General features: G+C 40.3%; 1 protein-coding gene across 2 annotated transcripts in view; it reads left to right on the plus strand.

Annotated features, from left to right (window-relative positions):
- KLHL14 (kelch like family member 14) overlaps nt 1-20,323 on the plus strand; it is a 100,823-nt gene that overhangs the window by 68,489 nt on the left and 12,011 nt on the right. For both annotated transcript variants that reach the window (XM_029922817.1, XM_029922818.1), the window contains exons 4-5: nt 7,271-7,360; nt 15,259-15,337. In XM_029922817.1, the coding sequence (XP_029778677.1) occupies nt 7,271-7,360; nt 15,259-15,337 (169 nt within the window). The remainder of the gene's footprint in view (nt 1-7,270; nt 7,361-15,258; nt 15,338-20,323) is intronic.

Here is a 20,323-nt window from a genome sequence, read left to right on the forward strand (position 1 = left end):
ACCAATGAATTCAGACCATGTGGATATCTTACAGGGCTCAATTTTCCAGACTGATTGTCCACAGTGATCAAGTCATCCCCAAATACACAAAGTTTATTGGTAGCTTACAGAAATAGTACAGTCCAAATATGATGGAAAAAAAAACTAATATGGCTTTTTCTGTGGATTATTTATTCAATGGTGTCTATCAAACAGCTGTTTCATGCAAGACGTTTTATTATGTATCTGTCTCTTATCGCCAGGCAGTCATTGGCCATGTTGCTAAGTCTTTACAGAAACACTTTTAGGATTAAACTAACTAGTAAACTTTTAAATTGTTTATTTTACTCAATTCCATTATGATAAAGTTAAACTGTTTTTAAAATGTCCTATATGATCCTATGCAGAGAAGGAATACTTATTCAATATTATCAAAGTGAAGCATCTTTCTTTTATGTTATATTTGTTTTCAACAGCATGTAATTGCTATTTGAACTTGCTTTAATGAGTAAATATTTTACAAATATATGTTCTAGCAACATCATGCTTCCAGAATATTGTTTATTTTGCCAGTCTAGATATTTCCCATAGAAAAGAACACATCAAAAACACAAATCACATAATTATAAGTAACATAAATTCTGATATCATGAAATGGAAAACTCAACAGAAAAAATATATGAAAAGCAGATTTTATATTTATGAAAAGACGTTCAACCTCTAACATAATTAAATATGAACATATTTACATTTTAACTTGATACCAATTGTTCACCTACCATACTGGCAAGTATACAAATGTAAAGAGGGGTACAGTGTAACAATATCCAACGAAATCTAAAATGCAGCCATCCTTTGTTCCAGAAATTTCCCAGGAAGAAAATCAGTCCTACAGACGAACTCCTGTGTATGCATGTTGTGTTCCTGCATGGACACAGCAGGGCACCTTTGGAGCAAAAACCTTCAATACGTGTCCCTTCTCTCCTCCCTAGCACCGCTTCCTGCTCAGGCATCTGTCGTCTCTCATTCGGATCACAGAAGGGGTGCCCTGCCCAGTCTCCCTCTTTCCTCCCGTTCACTCCTACATCTACAGGAGCCAGAGTAATGTTTATAAACCTACATCAGATTCCGTCATCCAACCGCTTAAAACCCCTCCAGTGCCTTTCTGAGAATGAAACCCACACCACTTATCTTGGCCTATGACGACCCATCTACCCAGCCTCTGCCTGCCTGCTGACTTCATCCCAGAACCTCTGAGTTCCAGACACAGAGGCCGCCCTTGGCCTCTCAGGCACAAGGGTCTCTGCTTCAGGGTCTCTGCATGGACTCCTCGCCCTTGTTTTATAGCGGTGCGTCCCTCTCACCCTTCCTTCTCTATCGTGCATGCCATCCCCTGACCACCCCAGCTGGAAAAATAACCAGGCATTCACTCTGCAACACATCATCCCATTTTCTTTCTCCTGATGTCATCTATTTTCATTTGGCTGTGTTCCTGTTCATTATGTATTTGTTTACATACTTCTTTCCCCTGTAATGTAAGCTGTATGCGAGCTTAGTTCCCTTCTGCATTATCAGCAACCAGAAAAGTGTCTGCACATAATGAGTGTTGAATAAATGCTTGTTGAATGAATTAAGAATGGAATACATTATAGGATCGCCATCAAACGGAACACTGTGCGGCCATTAAAAACAATGCAGGGGTGGACAGTCCAAGTATTCTCTTCTGATGGGGACTGCATCCTTGCACTTGACCTGCCCTTGGTCTCCCACCTAGACCTCATCTAGGATCTCTCTGCTCAGGTCTTCTTATGTTCTGAAATCATCCCATGCCTGTACCTCAAGGGCTTTGTGTTTGTTGTCCCTGCACCTTTACCCTGCCTGGTTCCCAGGCTTACCTCAGGCCGTTTGAGACAGAGTCCAAAGTCTGCTTACAAAGGCCCTTCCCTAACCACTGTCAACACCCCTACCCTCCCACCCCTCCCGCCGACCCCCCTCCCCCCGTCACGCTCTCTCTTCTGACCCTGCTCTCCTTGTCTTCATTATACCTGTCATTTGAAACAAAAGTTCCTGTTTATTTGTGTACACACTCACTGCTAACCCTGACTAGCACATTCCTTGATGCTTTTTCCAGCCACGACCACCCCGGCAGATAGAGCATTTGCCCTGCATAGAATTGCAGCTGGGCAAATACTTGACTGGTGGAGAAAAAGTGAATGCATTCTTGAGTGCAAAAAAGGAAGGTACTAAACAGTATGTCCATGGTATGCCGCAGCCATTTGTATTAAAGGAAATGACTCCTGTCTACGTAAAACTCTCTGAAAGGAAAATTCAAGAACATGGTAATGATGATGCTTCTATGGTAGGAACTGAAAGGCTGAGGCACAGGGATAGGAGGAAACCTTACTGGTCCTGCATATCTTTACTTTTAATAAGATTGTATTTTTACCATGGGCATTAATTTTTTAATTAAGAAGTATGTCATACTTGACAGTTTTGCAAGTCTATATGTCTGAGGCCAACAGGAAATCAAGGTCCCATAAATGTTACAGCAAAATGATAAGCATTCAATAAGTATTTATTTAGCAATCCTATAAACTTGGCTTAGCCATATGCAATCCCTTCTTTGGATGTTCATGAAAATTTGTAGTTGTGAATGATACCTATACTTTCTGCTGGAAGAGACATATATGGTTTGACATATATGAGGGAAAACAGAGCAGTGTTTATCTCTAGCAGAATAAGGCCGTCATAAATGCAACAAGCCCTCTACATGTTTTGCACGTCAGGAAAAGGACCTGTGTGCCCAAGATACTTTGAATCTGCTTACAAGGTTGAAATATGACCTCATTGTTTTTTAAAAAATTAAAAACACTCTGCCAGTAGACTCTACCCATTCTTAACTGGCTAACTTGTTCAGTGTTTTCCTGGCTTCGTCAAACAACGACATCTTAAGAAAACCAACTATTTGAATATCTGGGTTTACAAAAAAAAAAAAAACTTTTTTTGTGGGAGTATCCACTTGCTCTAATTAAGGATTCCTTTCAATACGAAAATAATAAACTTTTAAAATATGATTCAATGCCAAAAGTTATGCAGAAATTTCGGGAACACCATCATTGAATACACAGGTACTCAGTAATTACTTGCTGGTTGGATGAACATATCTATTGAAAATCAGTAGAGTGAAATGGACAAGAACGTGGATTGGGAACCAGTTATCCCTGCGTTTGGAGTCTCTCTCTGTCGCTCCCTACTCCTTAGCTAAGTATGACCTTCAACAAGTGACTTAACCTCTCAAGGCCTCAGTATTTCTTAACAGAGACAAAGTGAATGAGTAATGTCTCCCTTGGAGTTAGTTTTATTAAATCAAAGATATCAGTAAATAAAATGTTGGTACATTTTATCAGGTTTATTCTTTATCATGTACTATAATATCAGATATTATTTCATTTACCTAATTTCTGCTCGCCTGAATGGATACACATCAATGGCAAAAATAAAACACAAGTGTTATATTTTCAGAGATAGGATATAGGTAACTATACATGAATATCATTACATATTTTATTTCTTTATCTGTATTGATAGTACCTGAATAATATCTGGCACATGATAAATGTTTGGTAAATGATGGTTAGTATTATGAAAAGTAACACAAAATATCCTGAGGGTTTGACTCTCCATTTTCATATCCGTGAAGAGCAATTTGTACACAACACGCCAGGACATTTTATTGCACTGGGTACAGGGAAAGGTGAAAGATTGTGTGTAACTGAGATTTTTTTAATGGCCTTAAAACTATGGGAAAACAATTAACAAGTATATAAGTAAATTGTGACATATTGTACCAATTCCTAACATCTACTGAGTGGGTGATGATTAGTCATTCTGCAGAGTAAATACTGTGACTTAATATCCTCTCCGGGTTAATTTTGTAGTACTACCTGCTTCCTACTTTCTTAATTAAAAATACTAAATGTAAATGTTTTATTTAATTTCCCAGACTAGAATAGAATATCAGGTGTTTGGAGTGGGAAAGGGAAAAATGATACAAATTGCTTCCAATTCAGAGACTAAATGAATGTGTCCCCTCAGGTGACCAAAGGTTTCTTCTTTTTCAATTTTCTGACTTTTTTCCCTTCCTTTTCCTTCTGGCACTTCGAGTTTGTTTAATAAAGTTTAGAATTCTCACAAAGGGCCTTATAAACACGTGTTATGAGATTTTAAATCTGATTTGAAAGCGCCTCTCTCCTACTCCCTCCGAGTAAAGTGACCTTTTTAAATGGAGGGAAGTGGGTTTAGGTGACAGTCATGATAAATGCGGTCATGTTCACTCAATAAAATAAGGCCCAGTGCATTTGAGGATAAATCAGTGAAATGTACAGCCCCACCTGTCTGTCTCCATCATTCATTTCCACTGTCACTTTCACAGTGGCTGATGGATCACAGTTGCTGTAAAATTAGACAGCCTTTAATCTCATTTCATCCTGATTAGCTTCTCTTTACCCTTTCCCTCTAACTCACTGACTGACACGCTAAAAATCCGCACTGGGCTGTATATGAACCTGAGTAAAAACTTCTGCTCCAATTCCTGCTTGGGAGGGCGAGGCTGGTGTCCACCTCTCGAGAAATCCGGAAGGGTCAGGCGTGTATTCTCTGTTATTTAAAAGGTAATCAGTACGTACAGCACCCAGTGCCATTTTAAACAGAGGCTTGCTCATGCTCGCTGCCCTATTTATTTTTCCTTCAGGTTTAATCCGAAGTCAAATGAGGTCTTTCGCGAAACTCAAACATTGATTTAATACAGATTTTTTTCTAATAAATTTGGAACGTTTCACATTCAGAATAATTTCAAAGAGTTATTTGTGTGTATTTATAGCCTCGCGATTCATGGTAATAATTTAGAAAAGGCAATAATTTAGGAATGAGAATACTAAAATACTCAGCCAAGAAATATAGCATACAAGGTTTAAAAACAATAGTAAAAAATGAGGATGCCTTCAATAGCCTTTCCATTAGGACTTCAAAGCCCTTCTCTCTTATTGGAAGGTTCCAATAGTTAGTTTAGTGCAATAGTTTCATTTGTTTGCATAAAGCATAACAATAGGGGTAATCAAATGAGAAAGAGGCTTAAGAATAAATCATGTATTATTTCCTTCACTTAATTTCTGCTTGCCTGCGTGGGAGCAAATAAATGGCAAGAACACAACACGTGTGTTGTTATATTTGCAGAGATTGTGCTTTATTATCAAGCTGGACTTCGGGTTAAAAAGGTGATAATGCAGTTTTTCATTTTTCTAAGGTTTGGGCATTGAACTGACCAAAATTTAAATATTGAATGAGTGGCGGTCATAAACGTGTTGGCCTCTATTCTCATCCTCACGTCTCATGTGACTAGACATGTGCAGGTGACAACCCTGCTGTGCGTTCACTGCCCAGTTGACACGGTGATGGACTGGAGTGGTACCAGGACGCCCACAATATACACAATATACATCGTATGGGAGCAGCGGAGTTTTGTATTGGCTGTTTGGGAACCAGCATTGTAATCCAAACAATGTTTAATTTTTAAAAAATGGTGTTCAAAACTTATTCCATCTGAGTTGGTCAGGAATTCAACATATATTCTGCCCCAGTGGATCCTGAGAAACCGTATGGTATCTCTGCAGAGCAATGGGGTGAAGAGCATTTTCCGAAGAGATAACTGAGGGTGGAGGGGCAAACGGGCATCCCCAAGAGGACCCCCTAAGTCAATGGCCTAATTAACGGACCACACAAAACCACAGCACATCCAATTTCTACATTATCACAGAATTCAGGGGTTTCCAAACCAATGCCTCTGGCATTATAGATATAAGTTTAAAAACAACGAGTATGGACAGTAAAAAATAAAAAACTCATAAAATAGCCAAAATTCCTAAAATCCTTTAGTAAGAAGCTTCAAAGATCGGACTCGCTCTTTCTGAAGCTATGTTACAGATGTCAAAGCTGCACCTGTCCCTTGTTAATTTTATTTACCTATCTCAGCCAGCCTAAGTGCATTCTGCGAAAAAGAAAAGATGATGAACACAAAACGAAAGGAGAGAGATCTATCAGCCCGAATAAGTTGGGCCTAAGATGGGCTCTGTCTCTCTCAGCACTGGCAAAAGAGCACAGAGAGGAGCTGGCCCTGACTCCTATTGATTTCCCACTGCACTGGTTTCTTAAGTGCTCTGCTGATCCGTGTCAAGCAATAAGTTCTCTGACTGAACATGCACATCACCTCCCCATTTGTCCTCACCTAGATTTAAGGTGCCCATATGATGAGCTGAACAAGGACATCATTTTTCCTACTGGTGTCACTGGGTCCAAGCCACGGCATGTGAGATGATAACTAATTCTGTGCGAGTTTACCTTTGCCATATGATATTCTGATGGCAGACGCCAACCCCGCATAGCACACGCGGTGACAGGGATGTCCTCTTCTCACTGTGTGTGTGTGTGTCTCCCAAAAGAAAATGTAAATGAGAACAAACAAATACAGAGCAACCGGGCTTCAGCGGGTTTCTGAATAACACCCCCTCCTCACCCCAACCACACTGTGTGTGTGGGGCGGGGGGAAGGACGAGGGGAATGGATATTTGTGATGTTCCTGACAGTTTTTATCTTTGTTACAGAAGAGCTCCTAAGCAGAGAGATAGAAAATGTGCGATTGTGCTGCTAATGACATTGTACAGGAAATTAAGCGTATACATTTGGAGAAGGCATTAAATCAGCAGGACCTTAATTTAAAAACTTAAAACTGTATGGAAATTCAGCTTGCTCATTGCCGTGGAATAGAAAGCTACCAAGCACCCCGAGTCTGTTTATGGAAAGATTGCCAGCAAACCAAGTTTGGGCAGAGCAGCTTAATGGCTCCAAGTGTGTGCAGGGTTATTTCTTCCAAGAAGTAACCCCCAGCCCTGACCGTTTGGGAGTATGAGTCGTTGGTTTAGAATGCGATCCCCATCATCAGGCAGGTGAGGAGAACTCAAGACTCGAAAGCCGCGTGACAGGTTGGTTTTGACTAATTTGTGGAATAACATTATGTAAAATTAATCAGAAGGGGCTGGTTTGAAATTACTGCGAACACCCGGCTGAACCACCGTAGGTCGGCAGGTGCTCCGCTCTGCTGCTGCTGCTCTCTTCTGCCTTCTGACTTACTCTCACATTTTACGCCCTTTGGTGGAAGCAAATAACTAGTGAGCCAAGGTCTCGAGTCCTAAGATGGAGAATTTCACGCGTCTTTTCTTTTCTTCCCTCTCGATTCCAGTTATGCCGTACAACAGTGCCCACCACTGCGTTGTGGAGGTAGAAAACTTCCTGTTTGTGCTGGGTGGAGAGGACCAATGGAACCCCAACGGTAACTATTGAACCGCTCAATAGTAGGTGCTCAACGAGCGTGTGTGTCGTGGAAGGCGCTGGTAGCAGCCGGTTGTGATTACTGTGGAAAATAGACTTCTGTGCGCAGGGACGCACGAAGCAGTCGGTAAACCGGGCTGCCGATCGGAGGGAGGGTCAACCATGGAGCTGGCAGAGGACGCGCGCAGTGGAGCATTCGCTCATGGATTGTCTGGGGATTTGGCTTCGCCGTGGCGCCCCAGCCCCTCTCCTTATCCGTCCCCTGAGGACCGTCACAAGCATAAGCCCAGACTCCCCAGAGGCAGGTAGCAAGCTGCAGCTATTAAGAATTCTCCCCACCGTCTCCACCACTTTGCTCCCGTTTTATCAGTGTAATAATGCAGTTTCAATAGATAAGCGTCATCTGCAGTCAGAACTGAAGTGAACTTCACAGCTGAAGTTCTTTTGCAGCATTTCCTACTGGAGACCCATTCTAGTTGGGGCTCCTTTTGAAGATTACCCACCATCCTCCCTGTGGATGTGGTTACTTCATAAATTCACCGCAAAGAGAAATTGAACATGTTAACCCCGCTCCCAAGCCAGCCCAAGGAGAGAACACCGCACCTTGCCGAATATGCAAAATTATCAAGATATTTTTGGAACGCTTGCACATGAAGGAGGGGTTGCAGTTGTAGCCTTCTGTGTAACAGAGATAATTATGACTGAGAAACCATAAAACAGCTTGCAGGTACACATTTTTACTTTAAAACCCCAGAACATCCAAGTGAAATTACATATACTGCGTATATTTTATTGTGAATGCTCACTTTCAGCATCTGCACCAAGGCAAATTATAGAAAATTGTTACATCTGTTCACTCTAGAAAATCTTAAAGGAAAACAACCCAGGCCACCCACCAAGAACATGTCTTTGGAAAGACCAGGACATTCTTTCCCAAAACCTGCAACTTTGTTGGTGCCTCTCCAGAGAGGACCGTCCCTGGGCTTTGTGAAAAACAGGTTTAGAACAGGAGCAACAATGGTATTTAATATCTCTCCTCCAACTTGTCTTTGCAAGGACAGACTTGACATGTTCTGCACCCCGAAAACACCACTGGCATATATACAATCCACTGTAACTCCCCGTTTACTATTTAACCCGTTCTCCCTCCAAAGTGCTTTGAACCGGATAGAGCCTTTTTAAGTCAACAGTGCACAGCTTTATCTGAGCAAAGAATCTGCAGAACGTTCTTTTTGAAGGCCAGATTAAAAAGAACACATGGTAAGAGAAGGCTGCAAAGTCCTCTTTCTGGTGACAGTGCTCTCCTAGCCCATCTCCCTTCCCAGATGGTGTAGGCCTCTTTTAAAATACCAGTCTTAGGTGCCTGCGCGGCTCAGTCCGTTAAGCATCTGACTTGGCTCAGGTCATGATTTCACGCTTCATGAGTTCATATCCCAGATCAGGTGAGCATGTGCCCTGCTTTGGGAAAACGTGAGCACCACCTCAGGTGAGCCCCACTCTCTCTCTCTCTGCCCCTCACTCACTTGCTCCCTTCTCTTTCTCTCTCTCTCTCAAAAAATAAAACATAAAATAAAATGAATAAAAAGTACCAGTCTTGGTGCAACCATTTCGTTTTCACAAAACACTATGAACTTCCCATTCCGCTAAGTCAGACTTCTTCAGCAACACAGAAAACCTGCACCCCGGGCTCTGCTCTGTCCTCAAAATAACCTAGAACTGCTTACTGGGCAAGCACAGCTAAGAGATTGGGGTGGGGGGGGCAATAAGGAAGAGCATCACGGACATATTCCTTCCTCTAGGCAGGAGAATCAAGGTGTAATCTCTGAACTAATTCAGAGTCCCACAAAACTGTGCCATTGGACCTCACTGACTTGCCTCCCCCCAGGCCTGAGAGGAACAGGAATTCATTTTAAAGCCCTCAGTGAATATGCTGTGACAAAATATTATAGAAAACACAGCATTGCATTTACTGCAGGGTCAACTGTCACTCACCACTCGGCGTGCCCCATGTGGGGACCCATGTGACAAATTCTTGTCAGACGTAAGAGTCACTGTGTACTTTTGAAAATTACCGCTAACACATTTGTATGCTTGACCATGTGTCTCCTCTTTTGCTTTAGCCACTAGGAGGCTCAGAATTGAATTTCAGTAAAACTTTAATTACTGTATTTTAATTTAACATTTACTCTCAATATGGGCCTAACAGCTAACTCTTTGTAAGACCCCCTTTTAGAGCTGTGGGAGTCCTACCGGCAAAGCTGAGTCATTCTGTCCCTGCCATGTGTGGCATGTGAAGTCATTTGTCTAGATCTGCGCAAATGCTGATGAACCACTGATTTGTCTCTCCTAAATAGAGGTCACATCGGGAGGCAAGGAGGCGAGTCTTCCATACCCCAGGGTCAATCATTTCCCCAGGCCGGGGAGGAGGGCAGGCAGGGACATGGTCTGGACAGCTGAGAGCAGTGCTCCAGAGAGGCAGCAGCTGTGACGATGAGCAACCTGGAGGACAACCATCTGGTCAACCATAGCTGACTCTTTTTTCTTTTTCTTTTCTTTTTTTTTTTTTATACCATTAACGGTAGTATTTGTTGAGTGCTAATTATTTCCCAGGAATATGCCAAGCACTCATCTGCATCATTTTACTGAGTCCTCACAACCATCCTGAGAGGTCTGTTCCATGATTGTTCTAGTTTTACTATGAGGCATCTAAGCCTGAAGAGGGGAAATAGCCGGCCAGCACATAGTTGGCGCGAAGATGGACCGATTCCGATGTGGGTCTGTCTGACTCCAGAGCCAGGGTCTGTAGCCATTGTATGAATTCCCCCTCACACAAACATACAGATTTTGTTTGATATTATATAACAATCATGTTTTTGCCTTTGATCTTTTGGAATAAAGTCAATATTGTATCATGGTGGAAAGGGCCCTTATTCCCAAAGAATCTTCATCACTTCTGATTTAGAAAACCACAAAGGGACTCAATTATCTCAAAAATATGGGATTTTCTTACTATAATACATTATGCAATTTAAAAGTAAGCAGTTAATACCAAAATTTATAAAGAATAACAATCTGATGATAATATACAACATGCTTTAATTTCATTGCTACCAGGGAGGAAAAATTAAAAATCCATGAATTCAAATGTTATGGATCTGTCAGTTCCAAAGATGAAATCTTAAGTTAAACTTTAGTTCTTATGAAGATGGTGCCTGAGATGCATGTCTTTGAATGAAATTCAAAGTTGTAAAATTTAATACATGCTCGTAAAACACGTATGTACTCATGCAATACAAATATAATTTCATTTAACTATTGTCTTGATTATAAGACCAAATTTGAAATCATAAAACATATTAGCTACTAAAAATTTAAGCAGGATACATACATATTTTTAAAGTTTATTTTGAGAGGGGTCAGGTAGGGGCAGAGAGGTAAAGAGAGAATCCCAAGCAGGCTCTGCACTATCAGTGCAGAGCTTGAATTCGCAAACCATGAGATCATGACCTGAGCCCAAATCAACAGTTCAATGCTTAACCGACTGAGCCATTCAGGTGCCCCCATTTTTTTTTTTACTCAGCTGGAAATATTAACTCCTATGAACTCCCTTCATGTCCTTAGTGATAGGAATGCATTATAATTCTAATACATATGCATCTATCCTGTCACTGCTCCAGCTTACAGAAAACCAATTTACATTTGTCACTCATGATGGACTCCCCAAAAAAACTGCCGGTAGGGGACTTCCTTGCCTTCCTCCTTCTTCTCTTTCACCGTTGTCTGAAAATTGCCACCCATGCTCCATTTTACATATCATTATAGGATAGTCAAAACACCAGTCTGGTGGGGATCATCACAAAAAGAGAAGAATTTAGGGAAGAATTAGGAAAAAGTAGAAAAGATGAGAAGAAACTAAAGGAATGAAGTCCCCCCAAATTCCCTGGCATATGGCCACCGCTCTCAAGCTGCTGGTAGTATCCCAATAGAAGCCACAAGGAAGGAACTAGTAACTCCTCTTTAGCTCACCTTCCTCACTGTACCACATTCATTTCTTCTGAGGTTCATTATCCCCGCTCCACATCCTTTGCCAACTCCAGAATGCCTTCCTTCTTTTTCTCTCCTCAGTCCTCCTTCCTGACCTCTCCTTCACACCACTGCCCCTGCCCCTGACAGTTCTTCATCTTACATCCACACCACACCAGTCCTTGCTTAGCCTTTCCTCTGAGTGAAGGCCACCACCAGTATAAGCCGAGCAAACATTGCCGATTTCTGCCGCCACTGCTCAGCGTGTGAAGGCACTCTGCCCCGTTGCTAAAAGGAGACAGATGTCTTCCTCTAAATGGAAATTCTAAACCAAACTTCATAAAGAAACGTTCTTATGTATATGGCGCGTGTGCTCTATTAAAAATCCATGAATTCAAATGTTATGGATATGTCAGTTCCAAACATGAAATCTTAAGGAACTATTGACAGCATTCATCTTCAGATACTTTGGGGAATTAACCTTGAAACCAATGAGAATATTTTTTTTCCTAGAATGAAGTGATTACAAATTCTACAAACTCCCTTATAAACCAACTCTAGACATAATCCTTCTTTGAGCTGGAGCCTCTCTTTGTGGAATTCAAATCTTTTGAGGCATTATCACTCCCGGAACTAACCCTTTCTGTGCACCTCCAAATAAAACTTAATTTATCAACCAATCACACATCCAGACCCTCTCCCAAGATCCTTAGAACTCATGATATCACATCCACAAAATCCTCAGAATCCTTAAACTCTTAATCTTTAGTGGTCACTTCCATTCTCTTCTAATCAAAACCCAGCTATCTTCTGAGAATACTCTTTTCCCGGCCACCCTCTCTAATGGGGACTGTGTGGCTCCACCACCCAATCCCCGAACTTTATTGTTGGGGCAGATAGCTTTCCTACTACCTCTTTATTGTCACTCACATAACCTTAAAACTACTACTATAAAGAAGATCCATAGGTTTTATCACCTGCTGCCCTCTTATGTGGCAGCTAGCCAGTTATCCTGGAAATGACACCCCCCTCACTCTACCCTACCACTTTTCCACTGTCCATCATCCTCTGATGTCCTTACCTCCCCCCTTACTGGGCTTATATTCTAGTGCCCATTCCTGTAATCATATTAACATGTACACCTGCAGCCCTTGCATCCATCTCTCCTTTCGCTATACTTGCCTGGTAACGCCCTGGCCCCGGTTAAACCCACCTCTCTTCACCTCTTCCCTCTCCCCAAGCAACTAAATGCGGATGTAGAAAAGCGCACAGCCACACGAGCTACTAATGAACCATGCCCACTACTAGCCAGCTCCACTAAACTTCCCCGGTCAATATACTCTGCCACCCTCCTAGTTAACTTTCTAAGACTTTCTCTCTCCTCAAATGCCTCTTTCTCCAAAACCTCCCTCCTTATGCTCAGCTGATGGCCTTGCCTCTTAGTTCAAAGAGAATAGAAGCAATCAGAAGATAAAATCTTCATCTTGCTACTACCAACTCTGTTTACTTACTGCTGTTACTATACATGTATTTTATCCTCCCTCCTATTACTGTTTCTTCTCCAATCAAAGGCCTATATCTCATTCCCTCTTGCCTACTCAAGGACTTTCCAGTATTTCTGGACTTAAAAATGCAATCAAACAAAACCTACTTTTGATGCTGTATCCTCCAGCTATAATCTTCTCCTTTTCATGGCAAAAGTCCTAAGAAACATTGCTTTCCTCTTGCCTCTGTTTTCTTAGGTCTTTCTCAATTTTGTCAAGGCTACCATCAGCCTCCATGCTGCTAAAAACTATGGTCAATTTTCATTTGTTCATTCTTTTTTTGAAGCACTATTTGACATGGCTTCCCAAAATCATACTTTTCCCCCTGTCTCTCACAATTCCTTTCCTTACTGGTTTTTCTTCTTGTATTTTAAGGCGCATTCCCAGGAATCATTATTTTCCATGCCCATACCCTCTGCCTAAAAGGTTTCCATTTGTTTTATGATTTTAAATAATATCTAGACTAATGACTCCAAAATTTGCATCTGCAGCCTCATTAAGCCAGTGGCATACCATATACTTCTACTTTGAGACCCTATAGGTCTCCCAAGGTTAAGTCCAAAGCAGAACTAAAGGTTTCTCTTCCTAATCATCAAATTGCTCTTGCCTGGTCTTCCATACTTCAGCAAATCATGACCTTCTATGTAGTTACTCAGACTAAACATCTGGCAGCCATCCTTAATTGCTTACTTTTCTTCATACCAACATTCATTCTATCTTAAAATTTTATTGGCTGTGCCCATACATTAGATCCCACCGTATCTCAATGCCTCCACCTTCATTCAAGCCTCCGTCAGCTCTTGCCTTGACTATTATAATAGCCTCCTGACAGCTCCTTTGCTTTCAGAGTGGCCCCTTTATAGTCTATTCTTCACACAACAGCCAGAGTGGTCTTCATAAGAGATGAATTAGGCCATGTTCTTCATTTGCTCAAAATCCTCCAGGGACTTCCTACTGTTCTTACAGAAGAAGACACAGTCCTACACCAGTCCACAAGGCACACTGTGTTCTGGACCTTGATATGCCTCTGACTTCTGTCTAAGTCACCCCAGCATTCCTGCTGGATTTGAATTTATGCCCAACACCTGGGACTTTCTACTCACCAAGCCCATGTGTGGGAGGCTCATTCTGCAGAAAACATCTGTAGGCAGGTAACCATTCTATTTAAACCAGCCTGCCCCTATCAATCCTTGCTTTATTACATTCATCTCTACTTGAAAATACATAGTTCTTTATTCATTTACCAGAACAGAAACTTTTCCTTTTTTGTTCACCAATATATTCTCAGAACCTAGAGTACATAAGACATATAATAAATGCTCAAAATATATTTATGCAATTAATAATTATGTTGGATATACACAAGCATGTACACACACACACACACACACACACACACACACACACACACACTTTTATCTGTTTATTCCTGTGGTGAAGTTTAGTGCCTGTATTTCAATGTTTACTTATACATACATGAACAAAAAACATCTTCAGAGTTAAAACTTCAAGTGTGTTAGATGATTGTCCTCTCAGGTGCTACAAAGAAAACAGAACACACTCTTTTGCTTCCCTTTCATGCTTTGGTGTCAATCTATATATAAAATAAGATTCATTTTAAGATCTTGGAGGCATTGCTCTGCTTCTAGGCTCAACAGAGGGGATAAGCGGGTTCACCAGCTTTGAGAACTCATGTTTCCCCTGTCAGCACATGTACCTGCAATGATCCTTCCCCCAAACACACACACACACACACACACACACACACACACACACACACAGAACTTACATGACGTGCATGGACTGAAACTGATTTCCTAATGCAAACTCTCACTGAAGTGGCTGCTGTTATTTCCATGGGGAAAGGCCTGGCTCAACCACTGCTAGGTTCTTGGATTATTAAAGAAAAAAAGATTCTACCCACAGATATCACCCAAGTTAGTCTCTGGAAATGATTATTTACAGACAATAACTTCATGTTTTTAAAACACAAAAATACAAAAACTCAGAAAATTTCCCCCTAACTTAGTGGTAAAACTGGTTTGGTAAACGTACTTGCTTTTATCGTTATGGTTGATTTGGTTTTGTTCTGACTCATTCCCAAAAAATGAAAGAAAGAAAAGATGGAGTGGAAGAGAAGAAAAAGGAAAAATATTTGAGGTGGCACATTTATTCTTCTACTGACTTACTGCTTCTCACACGGGGTTAAATAGTCCCTCTCCTTAATTCATGGGTGTGTTAAACCTGAAAACAGATGCATCTTATAAACACTACTAAATGTGCAAAACAACAAAGGAAACTAAGTTTAAATGTCTCACATATATTTTTACAGGAAAACACAGTACAAATTTTGTCAGTCGATACGATCCTCGATTTAATAGCTGGATACAACTTCCACCCATGCAAGAAAGGTAAGTTTATGTCTTACTTTGGAAACATTTGTGGCTGCTTTACAGGAAGCATGGAAGCTGAATGATTTTCTATCATAAATTATGCTAAACAGAGCTAAGGAAAGACATATGAGTCAAAATACAAAATTTGGCCTGGTCAATGGGGAATAACTACTTTGTTAACTCAATGGGGAAAACTAATCAAAGAAGTCAATTATTGGTCCTAATGTAGGAAGAGAAAAAAAACGTATAACTTGTCGTCCATTACTACATTACTTTGGTTTGCTGGCAAGTGGAGCTAGAATCTCACTATCTGTCTCACTTTTCTTGGGGATAATATATTTAAATCCAATAAATGAAATCTAAAACCCCATTCTTACAATGGTATGCATTTTCATGCAGAAATTTCAGTCTTAAATTTTCGAGTCTTACTAACTCAAATCTATACATTTGCCCTCTCAACTATCCTCCTTATACATTCTAGAACAGGTCATTTGTTAGCTTTGAAAAAAAGGAGTTTTGCAAAGTATCATCTCATTTTTTACATATTTGGTATTCATGTCACCCCAGGCTCCTAGCGACCAAGGGACAAGTGACTACTATATTTATACATATCTCACCTCTCATGGTTGTTACCTGCATAAAGCCACACCTTCATATACATATGCAAATTCCCATTATAAATTTTGATCCCTTGATTCTTTTCAAATAATACTTTAGCATCCTCTTGAGCAAAGTGTCCTTTATAATAACAATAAACTGCAAGCTAGTTCTTCTTCTCACCTGAATTATTTAGGAAATAACTTTCTTTCCTGTTTCCCTAGTGACTCTTCACCTTCACATCTCTTTTACAAACATTCAATTAGATCGAATTAGATCACTAAGATCAAATTAGGTCCTTCATCATTAAACTCCAAGTTAAAAAGAAGTTTTCAGATAATATCATTCATTCAAAAATGTGCGTTCCTGCACAAGGACAGTATGAATCTATGCTATGAGAAAACTCCCTATCTGACCTTCTCTTCTCTATAAACATATTAAAACCCTCTTTCAGGAGACTAAAAGCTACCCACCGGAAACGATGAGGCACACTGTAAGAACCACGGACACTCTTGGGAATGTGTAGTCCAAAAGTACCTGAAGAAATTATTCTAAGTCAGTTAATATCCAGACAAACTCCTCGGTCCTCCTCATATGCATACATGCCCGCACGAAAGCCCCTTGATGTCTTTCCTGGTGTACCTTGTTTCTCTCCCTTTGGGGTTATTTCCTGGCTGCTCTTAGTGTGGCTGCCTCACTTTACCCTTTAATCAAAACCATTCCAAAAGTTTTCCTTAAAAAACATATTTTAAAAATGGATATCAATAATCTGTGAGAAATGTCAGCATCTCATCACCACGGTCCCCTTTGCTGGGGGGCTGCACACCACACCACGATAATTAACCTTCACGCCTTCCGTTTGGGAGGCATAACTCAACGTCGCGGTCAATTATCTCACTCCAGAGCCCCTAAGGATGAGAAGTATTGCTGCAAAACCTAATTAGTAATTTTTTTAAATGCGTATTGTTTACTTGATATTCTATAATGACTTCCTCTGAGGCACTATGGCCCATCATGGCAGGGTCCTACTTAGACAATTTTTAGCAGCTCATTGACCTGATAGAAAGACCTGCCATGGTCTGTCGGAGCCCGGCAGCCACCGTTGACAGGATGGACTGTTTAACGTTTCTTCCTAAGTCATTACGGTATATCATGTCAGGTCCCTAGTAAAAGAAGTTTTTTTTTTAGATTCAGAACAATCAACTCGATAGACCAAATAAAGAGCTCCTTACAGAGCTGAGTGGGAAAAGGCAGATCTCAAAAATGCCCAGTCAATCTTCTAGCTCCATATCTCCTATGGGTTGGTTGACCCTGGCAGCAATCCATAACCTAAAGTGAAATTTTTCTGTCATTGCCAACCTTCCATTCTAAGTAGCAAATACAATCAGTTACTGGCATGGCTTAATTGGTGAGCACACAAAGAAGAAGAAAAAAAGAAAAGAATATATATGAGACACCCTTCAGATCTGAAGTTTCTTGAAACATTTAATTGAATTAGTTGTACCTTGTATAGATCATGAATCAGGCTCACCAGAAGTTCCCTCACCTCCCTCCTTCTGTTGTTGCTACCTAACTGCTGAGAAATTACCAACCCGAGAATAATAGAAACCTGTTGAAAATCACCTCTGGGGTAACCCAGTCTTAGAGCTGGCTGGACAGATTCCTGGGTGTCTCACCTAGTCAGAGCCTCCGAAGGCGTGCTGCAGTGAAAGTGCATAATACCCTCTAGTTCAGCAGGGAAATGGGCACAGTTTCTAGGCTTACTCAACCAGTTATGAAATGCCTCCCCGCTATCTGTGAAATGATTACAGGAAAATAGACACTTAAATGTAATGCTACTGAGTTGTTGTGGTCTCAGATGTAGGATTTTATTCTTCAGGAAAAAGAAGAGGGTCAATATTGAAACTAAGATCAATAGAAATGCTTTGGTAACTTTACATATTTCTTCAATAAAAGTAGACATTGTAGGTTTGATTCCTATGGAGATCTTACACTCTAGCTAGTCTAGAAAAAAAAAAACAGTTTGGAAAGCACCACCAGAAAAGCTTATATTTCACAGAGTGAGAGAATAGCTAGAAGCTAATACTTAAAAAATGTTTCCAAATGTAAATAGTTACTAGAAGCCTTAAGAAACAATGTGAGACAATACTCTGTTTGAAAAAATCTGTTACTTTTAACCTGGTGGCGAAAGTCAAGATTTCAAGCTGAGATAAGGTGACAGTAATTCAGTCTCATGCTCTAGGATATAAACTGACCACCCAAAGGGTCAGAAAGAACTAGGAAAGACCTGCACAATATGCAGGGTTCACAATGTGTTTGTGGAAGTTGCTGGTAGTGTTTTTTTAACTTATCACACTGACTATTACCGCCTCTGGCGTTGGGGGTGGAGGGGCTAGTGGCTGCGGGAGAGGTGAACAGTATGAAATACACATAGTGTAATCCTAAAAATTTTCAGTAATCTTAGACTTACTTTTCAAAAAAGAAAAAAAATAGCCGAATTATGTGTGATCTTCATATGGGGAGGAGGGACAGGGAGCACTCCCAAGAGAGACCTGGTGTGGTAACATTTTAGCCTGGAGCAAATGTTCACAGTTGCTGACAGACCATTAACTATCCAGTGTTCCTATAATGCATTTCATGAATTCTCACATGCAAAGGAATAAGTCCTAGGCTCCGAATCTTCACTATTGGAATTTCTACATAAAAATGCAGTTTTAGTCAGGAAGCAGAACCTACTGATTTTTTTTTCCATTTAGATCCTAACAGTGACACTGTGTGGATAAAGCTAGGAGTACACATGAAGCCTCAAATTAAGAAACTCTTGGCTTGAAAAAGAGCAAGTTCTGAAAGGCTCATTCAGTGTCCGTGAGGAAGGAAGGAACCAGGAGAGAAAAAAGTGAGAACATTGAAATTTAGACTAGAGGAAAGGAGTTCACCAGGAGATTTTGCTCTTATTCTTCATTATCTAAACTTATTTGGTGGAGGGTTTTGATATGTGTCATTACTAACAGGCAACTGTTCTTGCCGGCCAGCAGCTAGCATACAGAAGAACTGAATACCTTATGGCCCACAGAGTCCAAATTATTTAAAGATGGCACATGCGTAGAATCGGTGAATTAATTATTCCAGAGGCTCTAAGACTTGTTATAGAATCATCATATGGAAGAGAGATTGTGTCGATGGTGCAGAGAAATATCTGTTACTTTAGTCTATTTTTATAGATATGTCAATCTTTTCAATGAAACCTTTTCACTGAGGAGGTAAAAGCACTATTAAGACAACCTTGACCTGTCATATTCAATGAGAAAGCAGTTGAAATCTGGTTAGAGAAATAGAAGGAAGCAATGGACATCTGTGGCACTTAATTCAGCAACTGTTTTTAACCTAATTTTATATTTAAATGGATTTTTATTTCTCTGTTACAAGAAATCTCAGAATTTTTAGATCAGGGATCAATCTGATTAAAAGCTTCTTCTTAATACCTTTCTCCAAAAAAATGCATATGTGCAAAACCTACATATGCAGCATTTTATTACAGTTTTATTACAATTTCAGAGCTTCATGGACCCCTCAGAAGATCTGGGTTAATAAGACTCTGCCACCGCTGCCCTTTATTTTCCTTCCTCCTTTTCTCCCTCCTCTTTTTCCATCATTGCTGTTCTTCGTTGTCCTTCTGAATTTTCCACAGCACATGTTTCTTGCAAAAGCACCAGGAATATACAGGAATAAAAAAAAAAACAGAGCCAAAATTTTGCTCTAAAATTGCCCATGATGCTAACAATTTCAGGACCATTTAAAAAAAAAAAAAACACCATGAATCACATGATCCACCAATCCCACTTCTGGTTTTATATCCAAAAATAAAATGAAAATGAAATCAACATCTTAAAGAGGTATCTACACCCCCATGTTCATTGCACCATTATTCACAGTAGCCAAGATAGAGAAACAACCGAAGTATCTGCCCTCAGATGAGTAAAGAAACGGGCCATATATGTACAGTGGAGTATTGTGTAGCCATAACAAAAGGAAATCCTGCCATCTGTAGCCACATGGATGAAATGGTTATTTTGCAAAGTGAGATAAGCCAAACAGAGAAAGGAAAACACTATATGGGGACACTTTATATGTGGAATCTGAAAAAAAAAATCAAACTTAAAGATTAATAGAATGAATGGTGGTTGCTAGAGGCCAGGAGATGAAGGAAATGAGAAGATTGGTCAAAAGGTATAAACTTTCAATTATAAGATGAGTAAGTTCTGTATGTCTAATGTATAACATGGGGACTATGGTTAATATTGTAGGGTATACTTGAAATTTGCTAAAAGAGTAGACACACACACACAAAAGTAGCTATGTGAGGTGATGAATGTGTTAACTAACTTGACTGTGAGAATCTTTCCACAG

Source organism: Suricata suricatta, chromosome 14, assembly GCF_006229205.1.
Source record: "Suricata suricatta isolate VVHF042 chromosome 14, meerkat_22Aug2017_6uvM2_HiC, whole genome shotgun sequence".
In the NCBI taxonomy this organism is placed as follows: domain Eukaryota; kingdom Metazoa; phylum Chordata; class Mammalia; order Carnivora; family Herpestidae; genus Suricata; species Suricata suricatta.